Source organism: Clupea harengus, chromosome 5 (assembly GCF_900700415.2).
Source record: "Clupea harengus chromosome 5, Ch_v2.0.2, whole genome shotgun sequence".
In the NCBI taxonomy this organism is placed as follows: domain Eukaryota; kingdom Metazoa; phylum Chordata; class Actinopteri; order Clupeiformes; family Clupeidae; genus Clupea; species Clupea harengus.
Window position 1 is genome coordinate 12,578,260 of NC_045156.1, and position 13,766 is coordinate 12,592,025.

Here is a 13,766-nt window from a genome sequence, read left to right on the forward strand (position 1 = left end):
GGAGCAGATGTGGGTTCTGACCAGCCGCTCGAAGCACTTCATGATGGTGGAGGTCAGTGCTACAGGGCGGTAGTCATGGTTCCTTACGTATGGGGATGATGGTGGCCTGCTTGAAGCAGGTGGGGACTGCGGACAGATGTAGGGAGAGGTTGAATATGGAGGTGAATACAAGGTTGCAAAGGTTATGATTTAAAAATGACAGAAATTGCTAACCATTAATGTTATTTTCTTAATATCTATGTCCAGTTAAACTAAAGATGATGGTGGTCCAAGAGTGGACCATAAGTGGCACTCCACCAGTGGGGTTCCGACCAAAATCCTCCAGTGGACCCGATACATTCTTGCTATCTGGGTATAACCACACCCAAATTCACTTTGTGAATCGGGTCTCTACACGCTCCATTGGGGATTGTTTTCAGCCATTGCACCCTAATGGCCATAGAATTCAGGTTAATTTTGAAATAATTGGACCAACCTTTAACCAATCGTCATTGATCACTATGCAATTGATATACTTCCTACTTTGCCACTAACAGTGCAAGGTGATGTATAAGCCTTTTCCCAAACCCCTTTGGCAGTAAATTAACAATGTCTTTGTCTTTATTGTAACTTCAACTTCCAACAAACTCTTCACTACAACGTCATCACACTTAAGGCCGAAATATTAGATTAGATTAGATTAGATTCAACTTTATTGTCATTGCACAGAGTACAAGTACTGAGGCAACGAAATGCAGTTTAGCATCCAACCAGAAGTGCAAAATAGCAAAAAGTGCAGAGTATGTGCATATGTAAAGTGTAATAAGTGAATAAATAGATATGTACAGTAAGAAATAGATATGCAATATGAACAGTAAGAAATGGATATGCAATATGAACAGTAATTGGGACAAGAATAGCAGCAATTGAGGTAAGAAGTGTAGGTATGATAAGTATATGTAAAGTGCAGGTGTAAGTATTAGTGGTGGTAATAAGTGAGATGAAGTGAAAGAGGTATTAGTAATATTATATTTAAGAGGTATTGTATGGTATAAGTACGATTAATACAGTAATAAGTGGTAGAAAAAACATTCTGGTGCAAATGTTCAGTGGCTGGAGGAGGGTGTGGCAGTCAAGCCAGGGTGGAGGAGGGAAGTACAGTGCAAATGTTCAGTGGCTGGAGGAGGGTGTGGCAGTCAAGCCAGGGTGGAGGGGGGAAGTGCAGTCACTGAGGGAGATGTGTGTGGGGGTGGGGGGCAGAGTTCAGTAGAGTGAGAGCCGCAGGGATGAAGCTGTTCCTGAACCTGCTGGTCCGGGAACGGAGCACCCTGTAGCGCCTCCCAGAGGAGAGGAGGGCAAACAGTCTGTTGCTGGGGTGAGAGCTGTCCTTTTCGATGCTGCGTGCCCTCCGCAAACATCTCTTGCTCTGGACAGCCTCAATGGTGGGGAGTGAGGAACCGGTGATGCGTTGGGCAGTTTTCACCACCCTCTGCAGTGATTTACGGTCTGCGACAGAGCAGCTGCCATACCATACTGAGATGCAGTTTGTAAATATACTTCTACGACTCAGTTTCTCTGTGGAGAGGGCTCTCCGTGTCTCTGTGTATCCGTAAACGGACGACCATAAATCTGCCTTTATCCATCCCCACTGGTCACTTATTGGTCCGCCCCTTCAGAATGGCTCAGCGATTCATCTCGCAAAGAGGGTTTCCAGTCTATAATCCCAGCGACAACTGAGCTGGTAGCCATAGCCGGCAGAGCCAGGCTAGTGTACATCATCACTAGCTGTCACAATTACTGAACGTAGTCAATATGTAAATACCAGGTAGGCTATAGAAGTTACTCTGGAATTGTGTGTGTTGCCATGGCAACCAATAGACAAAACCTACAATGACCCTATCAATTAAAGTTAATTTGTCAATATTATTCATTACTACACTTATGTACCATACAATGCACGATTGTAAAACGATGAAAGTGTGAGCTTAACTGACCCATATTATCTAGTGTGTGAATGCCAAATTAGTTATTTCATTCAAGGTAGCTGTAGCCTTGGCTTCCTTTATTACCCTTAAACAATAGCAATGTACGTAATAATAATAGAATCTGGAATTCAGCTCTATGCAACCGGAAGCAGATTCATTCACACACCTGCACACCATCCGGAAGAGGCGTCTGCGTGCGGAGCTGCATCTCAGCATGTCCAGCAGCCTACACTCCGAGTCCCACTTACGAGGTGCGTTTAAATAAACAAAAAGTCTTATGTCTTTACTCAAAATAATTATAGGCCATCGCCCCTCTTTTTCATGGGATGTCAGCCAACTAGGCTATAACTCTGCCAAACGTAAATATTATTAATTACTAATATAATATTATAAATAACAAAATATCTCTTTGCCCATACTTGCAAAATGAACTGAGAAACATCAAGCATGATCTTTATAAATAGACTTTTTGAGTAAGGAAAGGTCGGTGTCTAATTGGTTGGAGTGGGAGGACTTCTCTTCATCTGAATGGCCACTCTCTGACTCGCCTCCCGTACGTTCCACTTTTCACACAGAGGGGGATATGTAACAGTGATTGAACTATCGTGTTGAAGTAGTCTTTCAAGTCGATGGCTAACTTTTCATTTCATTTTTATTTACGTATGGTGCTTCATCATTTTTACAGAAAAACATACGTGCATGAAAAGATGAACCCTCTGTGAGCACGTTTGGCATAAGATGTCACGTGTGCCTCCTCCTACTCCTTTGGTACATTCTCATCTGCGTGAGGTCGGGATAGATGTGAATCTGGCATTCCAAGGCTGGAGCTGTGTATTTTATCAGCGATTGGCAGTTAGCTGATACCGCCACACAGTAAAGTTTCTGATCAGACTTTCCATTTCCTCTCAGAGATCCCCATCTTCTAGTTTTCACCATGCTGCGGCTGAGATCGACGGTCTGTCAGTCTTGGAGGGGGTATGTAACCTACCTAGCTAATCTCACATGGGCATGCACACGACCGTACAATTACCCTTTGACTTATTAGAATGACATTTGCTTTTATGAAAGAACCTTAGCTGCTTCTGAGGCGACCTGAAGTAGTCCTAGAATGCAGCGATGAAGTTCGATTTTAAATATCTGGACTATGACTGCTCACTTTCAAACGTGACCAGAAACTTAACGTTGTTACGTAATATTTGCAAGAACCCAGACAGCAGGGCGCTACGTGAGGAATGTATGGCCACACAAGTTCACTGAATATAACCCACGACAACTGTCTTAATGTTGTTTAAGCTCGTGGCCTCATAGCGGCGAGCAACGCTGACCCTCAGTTCAACTTCACGGAAGTTACTGGAAACAAAGTTACCACCTACACGGGTCCCCCTTCCAGTGAGTTGTTACAAGTTCTGTTGACACAAGCGAAGCCCTGCAGGGTCAAAGCGGTCTTTAGTGTCTCCCAAATGGGATATCGTCCGAAAAACTTGAATGCTCTGTTCACACACATCTCATATTTTCTGGAAAGTCGGTGTCAGGTTAGGGTACGGCATTAGGAATGAGAATTATTACAGGAAAGTCCTGCAGCAAGATTGAGCTGGTTGAGAGCAGAACGGATAAGCGAACCGAGGACACTGACCTTCATTGCTGCAGAAGTTAATATGGAACTGGAGTCGGCTGCAGCAGGTATCTGCTGCTGTAACTTTCCATTAACTTTAGTCTCTCCGTGATCGTTTCACTCGAGTTTCAGGTGCACTGCACATTCACTCACCAGCATGGAGAGAAGGTCGTAATCTGATGCAGGTTATGTAGCATAACAACATAAAATATCGATGTCCCAGTGAGACCTACGAAAACGATGTGCTGCTTTGGGCATGATTATATATTATCAATATCATTACTATATTGTACATATATAGTAATGACCTCTATCGAAAGGTATGGGTTACTACTGTAACATGTTTCTACTATTTAAGGGTTAATTCCGTCTGTAATTTCCGCTGACTCATTTATGTTTGGCAAGCAGCAAACAGCAGCAGGATCGAACCAGTGCAAGGGAGAGAGAGACTGAATCCATACCCATTTGACCCTTTGAAATGTGCAATTATGACATAGGAGTCTCATGACTGTCCCCTATGGCGTCCTGCCAGGTGGATATGTTAGTGTCTGGACTGGGATAAAAAGATCCAGCTGACTCATACCCAACATTACACTTGATGTTAGTTTTACCAGGGCTTTGTGGTGGTGCAGGGGCCACTTATAATCTGCTCTAAGAAGCACAGGCCTTGAAGGCGAGCGTGCTTGCTAGCAGGCTAACGCCCACAGCTGCTAGTGTCAGGTGCTTGCACGCCTCTTAAGGCATTTGGGAGTGAAGTTTACTCGCTGCACCGCTCTGACTGTTGGCCAGTGTTACACATGCGCTCTCTCTCAGCTGATCGTTTGTGCTCTCCGGCAGGTTTAAGACCTTCCCCTGTGCTGCTGTGGAGGTACAGAATGAGCCCATCCTGGGCTTCGAGGCAGGCTCCAAGGAAAGGGCTGAACTGGAGAAGGTACACACACACACACACACACACACACATACACACAACACACACACACACACAACACACACACACACACACACACACACACACTCACCCCCCCCCCCCCCCCCCCCCCCAACACACATTAATGCATATATAAATTCTCTGTTGTGTGAACACATGCATGTAAACATGCATCCAAATGCACATGAGTGTATGAGCCTATGGTAGTGCAGTGTGTTCAGGTCAAATCAGGTCACACACACACACAGACATAGTGCATAGATGCATACGGCAGCCTGCTCATGTTGAGTTGAATGGCCTCTGTGGCTCTGTGGCTTGGCAGGCCCTCGCAGACCTAAAGGGGAAGACCGAGGAGATCCCATGTGTGGTTGGAGACGAACATGTGTGGACCAGCGACATCAGATACCAGCTCTCTGTGAGTAGATCATTTGTCACAAAATCATTACCTTTTACAACTGTGTGTGGAAGGGGATCCTGTAGTTATCAGTCTGCTCAACCAACTCTTATCTCACTTTGAAGGACATGACCCTCTGGCTCTAAACAGTAGCACTTAACAGCCAGAGCATGTGCAGTGGTTGATATTCATACTATAAACTGTGTGTTATCTTGATAACTCAGGAGCTTCCTGCCCTTGCTTGTGCATGAAGGACACCTGTTCATTTATCTCCTGTGTATTGCTTAGATATGCTGATTTCTCTTTCAGCCCTTCAACCATTCGCACAAAGTGGCCAAGTTCTGCTATGCTGATAAGGTAAATAATCTGTCTGTGGTCCAGAGAATCGTTTGAGGAACGGATTCATTACTCTAGGAGAACTTTTTGAACTTGCCAGAGGCAGTGGCCTACTGCATTCTAATCTGTCAGAGACTGACCATGTTTTTTTATGTATTAGTCAAGGTGAGAAATATCTATTTTGCCTGAAGTATTTCCTGTAACTACCTCTGCAAAAAGTATTTTCTAAGCAGTAGCACTGGTGTCTGGTCTGGTCTAATGTTCCCCTCTGGTGCTGGGCTGTCCAAACAGAACCTGTTGAACAAAGCCATCCTGGCGTCGGTGGCGGCTCGTAGAGACTGGGACCTAAAGCCAGTGGCAGACCGCGCACAGATCCTCTTCAAGGCGGCCGACGTCATCGGTGGACCCAAGAGGGCGGAGGTGCTGGCCAAGACCATGATCGGCCAGGTAAGGAGAGCTCCTCGTCTCCTGGGACCTCAGATCTGTGCGTGAACTTTGAGTAGAGAAGCTGGGAGCTGCTGGTGAAACCATAATTGGCAGTAGGGGAGTATTTGTACACAGCTCCTTTTGAAACTTAATGCGGTCAACTAGGCATACGCCAGTGGGAGAACCTATAACTTCATCGTAGGTCAGGGGCTTCAGGGCTTGAGAGTGCCTATGACGTCCTAGAGCGGAGGTTCCATATCATTATTATTATCTAATATTGTGTGTGTGTGTGTGTGTGTGTGGGGGGGGGGGGGGTTTAGCGTGGGCCTCCAAAGAGTTTTCACATGGGCCTCCATGACCTTTTGGTCTCTTGTTAAGATCCTGAGCTAGGGGTACCTATTTTGGTGTTAGCATCTGCAAACAACAGGTGTTCTCGGAACTTGGGCCTCATTTCAGGGAATCTCGTGCATCATGTGCAAAACAAGCTCTTGGTGTCTCTCACAGCATGGTTCCTGTATTACTCAGACAGCATGACTACCTGAAGTAAGATGACATGATCAATAATGAGTGAATTTAATTGTATATGTGATTATGATGATTGTGATTTATGATGTCTACCACACTTGCTATACATAAGAGCATTAGTGACTGCAATAAGGTATAAAAGCTCATTTGTTGTAACATTCAGGATGTCTGAACATATCTTTCTGCTGGCATGTCTCGTAGGGTAAAACTGTGGTTCAAGCGGAGATTGATGCTGCAGCAGAACTTATTGACTTCTTCCGCTTCAACGCCAAGCATGCCATTGAGCTGCAGTACCAGCAGCCCCTGAACACAGACATCAGCACCAACACCATGCTGTACCGTGGCCTGGAGGTGAGGGTGCCCCCTGCAGGCCTGGACGAAATGTACCTGCCCAAATAAAATCCATGTGCCAGTCATAGACCGATATATCATCACATACTGGAATAATAGCAACAGTTTCTATGGTTTTGACAAGAGCAAACTGGTCCAGTTTTTCTTTGATTGTACATTTTACCTTTTTGACTCAGCACCTTTATACATTTTGTGTGTGTGTGTGTGTGTGTGTGTGTGTGTGTGTGTGTGTGTGTGTGTGTGTGTGTGTGTGTGTGTGTGGGTGTGTGTGTGTGTGTGCACAAGCACGTTCTCTTGGACTCTTTCAAACATTCCACTTAGAGCACACATCTGGCAGCTGTGATTAGGTTACCATCCAAGGAACTGTGTTTAGCTCTTTTTAAGGCTATGCTAACTACTGTGTGATCTCTACCTGTTATGTGTACCTACAGGGGTTTGTTGCTGCTGTTGCCCCCTTCAACTTCACTGCGATTGGTGGAAACCTGGCAGGAACTCCTGCCCTCATGGTGAGTGACGCTGTAGCTCACCTGGGGAAGGAAATGGTGGAAGGCGGTTTTTAGTGAAGAAGTTGTGTCAGATTTGAAGTTATCCCTGGCTTTGAAATAGTTGTGTATCATTACAGTCTATAGTGTTAAAGTTGTGTTCCTCTGTGCTTCTCAAATTTAAGTAATACATTTGAAATATATTTAGTACGATTACACTTTCAAGTTCAGCTCGTGATTCTTGTCCTTGTCTTGGTGGCAATGACGACTCGTAGAGACTAGCCAGCGGCACCATTTGCAGTTGTCATCACATTTGCCCCTTTTATTTCTGTTGTTACCAGGGTAACGTGGTGCTATGGAAACCCAGTGACACCGCAATGTCAGCCAGCTATGCCGTGTACAAGATCATGCGGGACTGCGGACTGCCGCCCAACATTGTCCAGTTCGTGCCCGCTGACGGACCTGTGTTTGGAGACACCATCACGGCTTCTGAGCACCTGGCTGGCATCAACTTCACCGGCAGCGTCCCGTATGGCTCTGTTCTTTCCTTAAAGTTACTGGCCAAGGGGGTAGCTGGCCAAGGGGGTAGCTGGCCAAGGGGGTAGCTGGCTAGGGGTTAGCTGGCTAGGGGTTAGCTGGCTCTGCAATGGACCAAGCCCTGATCTGGCACGAACCCAGCAGATCAGCGTCAGATCAGGGAAGAATCTGTTGGAGGTCAGCTGCTGATTTGGATATGTATGGGTCACACTTTAATAAGATTTCTTTCAAAGACACACATACCTGTGTGGTCTTTTATCTACATGGATAGGACGAATGGGTCAGTAAATTAGTTTTATTGAGTTTGATAAAATAACTGAAAATGTGTATGAAGTGTGAGATCAAGCCAGTTATATGAACATTTGCGATCGGATCTTGGAGTTTGTGTTTGAAATGAATTAACTGTCTCTTTCCTGTCACTTTAGGACCTTCAAGCGCTTGTGGAAACAGGTGGCCCAGAATCTGGACATCTACAGGAACTTTCCTCGAGTGGGAGGAGGTGAGAGAGGGAGGCCTGGCTCTCTGTCAGCATATCCACCACATCATGTCTGAACATTTAGAGAGCAAGTGGCCACATCATGTCTGAACATTTAGAGAGCAAGTGGCCACATCACTTCTGAACATTTAGAGAGCAAGTGGCCAGATCATGTCTGAACATTTAGAGAGCAAGTGGCGCTTCAGAAACATGGCCAGACAGTCACTCTTTATTAGAAATCACGGACATTGTAAGATTCACACAGAGCGGTCATTTCAGCTGAAAGTCTTCTCACTGTTGTGTGTGTGTGTGTGTGTGTGTGTGTGTGTGTGTGTGTGTGTGTGTGTGTTTGATCCTTCTGCAGAGTGTGGAGGTAAGAACTTCCACTTTGTGCACACGAGTGCTGATGCACACAGCGTAGCCCTGGGTACGATCCGCTCTGCGTTCGAGTACGGAGGGCAGAAGTGCTCGGCCTGCTCCAGGATGTACGTGCCGGACAGCCTCTGGCCTCAGATCAAGAAGGTGATGCTGGACATCCACAAGCAGATGAAAGTGGGAGACGTGAGTGCATCAGCCCTTAAGCAGCCCATCAGCTCCTGTGTGTGTGTGTGTGTGTGTGTGTGTGTGTGTGTGTGTGTGTGTGTGTGTGTGTGTGTGCGCATGCGTGTCTGTGTTTTATTTGTGTGTGTGTTTTGTTTGTGTGTGTGTTTTATTTGTCTGTGCATGTGTGTGTTTAATTTGTGTGTGTGCACGTGCGTGCATGTATGTGTGTGTGTTTTTTTTTTATTTTTATTTAATTTTTTATTTGTTTTAATTTCTGCTCAATGCCAATTGAGTTTCAAAGACATTTTGGCTGAGATGACATTATAGTGTGCCATTTGTCCTTACACTTCTGACATAACCGTCACTGTTAGGTTATCTACTTACTTTTGTCAGGTCTGATAATGTTTTTTTCATAGACGACTGAATTGTAATGAATAGTGCCTCTCTATTGCTTAGTACCTCTTAATATTGTCTTTGCAGCCAGTTGAGGACTTTGGGACTTTCTTCTCTGCTGTCATTGATGATAAGGTAGGGTGTCTTTCTATATATGTGTGCAAAATTATGTTTCTGAAGACACTTCCTCCTCACTGATCTCTGAAAAGTATTCATCTGTCTTTCTCTCAGTCATTTGGGCGCATTAAAAAGTGGCTTGATCATGCTAAGACCTCCCCCAACCTGACCGTGATTGCTGGAGGAAAATGTGACGACAGCAAAGGTTACTTTGTGGAACCCACCATTGTTGAGTCCAAGGACCCACACGATGCCATTATGAGTGAGGTAAAGGATCTTACATTGACATGGGCTCATTTAGAAGATGCCATTATGAGTGAGGTAAAGGATCTTACACGGGCTCATTTAGAAGATGCCCTTATGAGTGAGGTAAAGGATCTTAAATTTACACGGGCTCATTTAGAAGATGCCATTATGAGTGAGGTAAAGGATCTTACATGGGCTCATTTAGAAGATGCCATTATGAGTGAGGTAAAGGATCTTACATTTACGTGGGCTCATTTAGAAGATGCTGTAGGCAGAGATAACGTATTTCCGGTGGGATCTGTATTGAAACCGGAAGTGGGTACTTTACTCCGTTTGACTGGCTAATACCAGGACCTTTACTTTTTCGTTGAGAAATTGTGTCGATCGCCTGCCTTTTAAACAATCGGTTTTTGTATTTTTTTTTTTTGCGAAGTTATACGGCTCAATACTAAACTGACTTGTTAACCAAACTTTTACGAAGTCATACGACTAAATACACAAGTGATTGGCTGTTCAGGTCAGATGACAAGTTTTAACCAACCAGAGACCGAAGTAAAGTTCCAACTTCCGGTTTCAATACGGATCCCAGCGGAAATACGTTATCTCTACCTACAGATGCTTCTATCCAGAGGGATCTCTAGCACAGTGTGGGATGCATTCATTTATCAGTATGTGCACCCCTGGGCTGGGTCTTGTTACATCCTTGTTCGACACATTAAGATTCAGGACAAGTGATACTTCAGTCAGGTATTTAGCAGACGCTTTTATCCAAAGTGACTTACAGACAACCTGCAACGATAGGGAGCAAACCTTATCTATGCAGTGATGCTATAACTATTACACCACTATAGCCAAAGTATGGTGGACCCTCCTTATGTGACTATGTGAGATAATGTAATCGTGCGTGCGTGCGTGCGATGCTGATCCATGCAGTGCTCTTTCTTTAGGACCACACACCGCCGCTGCTCAGAGACTGTAAAATGGCTCTGATAACAGGCCAGGATTGCCCACATGAATGGGCTCAGGGCTGGATTTGTCTTGTTTGCTCAAGTCAATCCCTTCTCTAAACCATGCTTAACGCATCAACTCACAACGAGGCCTGCCCTCAAAATGGAACGTTTCTCCTGAACCTATATATATGCACAGGAAGATATTTACATTGAAAGACACTTCAATTACAACAGAATTCACTCACACATTGAAATGTGGTTCTACATGCTGACCTAGTTTTGATATTTAAGTGGTTCAGATTCCCTCCTTTAGGGCATTAAGGCTGTGTCATCTTGTGGTTTTGAACTGTTGTGTTTTGGGTGTTCTCCATTCTCCAGGAGATCTTCGGGCCGGTTCTCTCTGTTTATGTTTACCCTGATAAGGACTACAAACAGGTGCTTCACTTGATTGACAGCACATCACCGTATGCACTGACTGGAGCTGTTTTTGCCAAAGACAAGTAAGTGGCCAGTACAAGTTTCTGGCTGGAAGGGAGCTGTTAAAACCAAGCTGTCAAAGCTAGCAGACACATAACATCCTCCCTTGTGTGCTAGTTTTAATCCCAACTGTCACCGTCTGTGTGTGTTTCTTGCTCGATGAGATTGTGCATAACTACGGATATTTCTTTTCTTTCTCTGTTATGTCCCCCCCCCCCCCCAGGAGCGTTGTAGAAGAGGCGGGAAAGGTGCTGAGAAATGCAGCAGGAAATTACTACGTCAACGATAAATCTACCGGCTCCGTCGTAGGCCAGCAGCCATTTGGTGGCGCTAGAGCATCAGGTGAGATATCTGGCTGACTGCTAATACTGCTGTAGTCTAAGCATCCTCTAGAGCATCAGGTGAGCTATCTGGCTAACTGCTAATACTGCTGTAGTCTAAGCATCCTCTAGAGCATCAGGTGAGCTATTTGGCTGACTGCTAATACTGCTGTAGTCTAAGCATCCTCTAGAGCATCAGGTGAGCTATCTGGCTAACTGCTAATACTGCTGTAGTCTAAGCATCCTCTAGAGCATCAGGTGAGCTAACTGCTAATACTGCTGTAGTCTAAGCATCCTCTTGACACACAGTAGTAGTATTTATAGATTGCACAGGAATAACGGCAAACATTTTACTGTCAGTTAACACTTATATCATAGTTGGTCTTGACCCTTGACCCTTAAGTATTTCCCTTTCCATCTAGGTACCAATGACAAGCCAGGTGGACCACACTACGTCTTGCGGTGGACCTCTCCCCAGGTTGTCAAGGAGACGCACGCCCCACTCTCGGAATGGAAGTACCCCTACATGGGCTGAAATGGACCTGCCGCAAACCCCGGTCAGCCCTGAAATGGACCCGCCGCAAACCCCCGCCAGCCTCTATCACTCTCCATCGATCATGAACCGTTACCCACAATTCCCTTCTCTTTCTCCCTCCAATCAAGACTCAATAACAAATCCCCAGTTGAATCCATTTTTGTCCCCAATGACCTCTTAAACCAGGAAGTCTGGAAGCACCTGTCCGGCTGTCTTAAACCAGAGGGCAGAAGCTGAAGCGGTCGCTCCCTGCCATGGCGAATCAAAGCTCTGACCACTCTGAGACTCTTCTGAGATGACAGAAGAGCTCAGCTGCCCAATAGCTAAAGGGCTTCAGGCCTGCTGCTGTGCTCAAGACAACTCCCGGCAGATGTCATCATCTGGGAGACCCTCAGCTGTAGTATGCTGTGGGTGCTCCAGAAACAGGCTGAACCAGGTCCGTTTCTTTTGAGATGCACTGATATTGTTGATCTGCTGCTGTGCTCCTGCATCTGGTTGTGTTAGAAGGGATAGAAAATGTAAGTGTGACCTTGACTTAAAGGTGCAGTTTGTAACGTTTTGTTGTCAAAAAATATAAATGCCTCTAGACTAGATGGTTGTGTAATTCTGAAGGAGAGACAGAGTCAGAGAATAATATTCCCTTATATTTTTGTATTCTTTTCACTTAATGGGTACAGTTAGTGTATATACTTATTATGTAATTGTCCTTCATTCATCACCTTCTACAGTCATCATTTTTTTTACAACAAAATTGCCAACTGCACCTTTAAGTTTCTGCCATGGTAAAAGGAAGAAGGGATGACATGATTTTATAGGTTTTAAATTACCAGTAATATTTTATTGTGTTCTGCTTCAAGCATATGTACCCCACACTTTCACATTTTTGGTGTGGTTTTAAACTAATAACATGCTAAATTAATACATACATTCTCTTAGTTTTGGTGCTCAAAACATGGAAAAAGTAGTTGCATACATGTAATACAGTAAGAATCTGTAATATCGGTTAGAAAATGTAAAAAAAAAAAGTCCTAAATATGTCCTACAGATTTTTCCCCCCTGGATCTTAAAGCAATTTGTCCATAAAATGGACCTCGCTCTGATGTGGTGCTTTGGCGATGTCTATCATGACCCTTATCCCTTAGTTCGTGCAGTCTGATGTATCTGTTTCATCTGAGTACGGATCTTCTGTTACAGCAGCCCAATGCTGATGGTGTTTCGCTCTGACTCACTTCACACTGGTTTCCTGCATATCAGTCAGTCTCCATGAACTGCATGCCTGAGGTTTGCAACTGTGAATTAATACGCTAATGGGTGATTTACTTTTCTAAACTTGCAAATCATTTCTTAAATTATGTTAACATAATCTGCTACTCGAAATATGAAATTCATGTAATAATGTCAGTAATTTTTACTAAGTTTAGAAATTAACAATTGATGTTTCTGTTTTTCTCCTCCAAGTAATTTGGGAAAATAGTGCCTATTTTGAAATTGTCTATGGACTTTGGATCATGTTGTATGTGTGAAATATTTGACAGAAAATACCTGAATGTATGTGAATAAAATTGTGAATTGAATTTAAAGGGGGGTGTGTGTGTGTCTCATGTTCCAATACCTAAATCTATCTACCTCCACTTAGTAGTGTGTAAGGAAAGATCTTAAGAGTGTTTACTGAAGGAAGACCATCCAGCTTGTTATATATTTCCTCATCTAATGTGTATGACCCTTGGCTTGCAAGATATCTTGGGTCCCAAGGATCTGTTGCTGTCTAACAAGGTCATTCTTTTACCATTTCAACTGTTGTAGACAGGCACAAGAGGATTTGAATGGGAAAACAAGTAAAGGGCCACTAAACCATTATCCTTATAAGACCTGGAGACAAATAGAATTTAAAATCGTTTTAACCTCCCCTATCCCATTCCACTCCAACATCTAAAACAAATACTCTTATGTGCGTCTTAAAATATGGTTTCATTAGATTATGTAGTGGAGAGCCTATTATCCACTTGGACATTGGCCATTCCACTTACATTTTTTATACTACCATTAGAATAGTAGAACATTATTTAATATACTATCATATATAATCATTTCAATTTAAATCACAAAATAAGACGGTAGGCTCCTTAATGCAAAACAAAAGATACCTGTAGACGTA

General features: G+C 44.0%; 1 protein-coding gene across 1 annotated transcript; it reads left to right on the forward strand.

The window, feature by feature from the left end:
* Positions 1-2,678: 2,678 nt before the first annotated feature.
* Positions 2,679-13,191, forward strand: aldh4a1 (aldehyde dehydrogenase 4 family, member A1). The gene is made up of 15 exons (XM_012836339.3): positions 2,679-2,939; positions 4,414-4,507; positions 4,827-4,919; positions 5,208-5,255; positions 5,526-5,681; positions 6,387-6,536; positions 6,968-7,042; positions 7,360-7,547; positions 7,981-8,054; positions 8,395-8,591; positions 9,054-9,101; positions 9,198-9,350; positions 10,658-10,779; positions 10,980-11,098; positions 11,499-13,191. The coding sequence occupies exons 1-15, from the start codon at positions 2,899-2,901 to the stop codon at positions 11,609-11,611; spliced, it is 1,671 nt and encodes a 556-aa protein (XP_012691793.1). The 5' UTR covers positions 2,679-2,898; the 3' UTR covers positions 11,612-13,191.
* The last annotated feature ends 575 nt before the right edge of the window (positions 13,192-13,766 follow it).

Coding starts and splice junctions, on each gene's coding strand:
- aldh4a1 (XM_012836339.3), top strand. CDS start 2,899: ATGCTGCGGCTGAGATCGACGGTCTGTCAGTCTTGGAGGGG. Junction 9,102..9,197: donor CTGCTGTCATTGATGATAAG/GTAGGGTGTCTT, acceptor TCTTTCTCTCAG/TCATTTGGGCGCATTAAAAA. Junction 10,780..10,979: donor GCTGTTTTTGCCAAAGACAA/GTAAGTGGCCAG, acceptor CCCCCCCCCCAG/GAGCGTTGTAGAAGAGGCGG.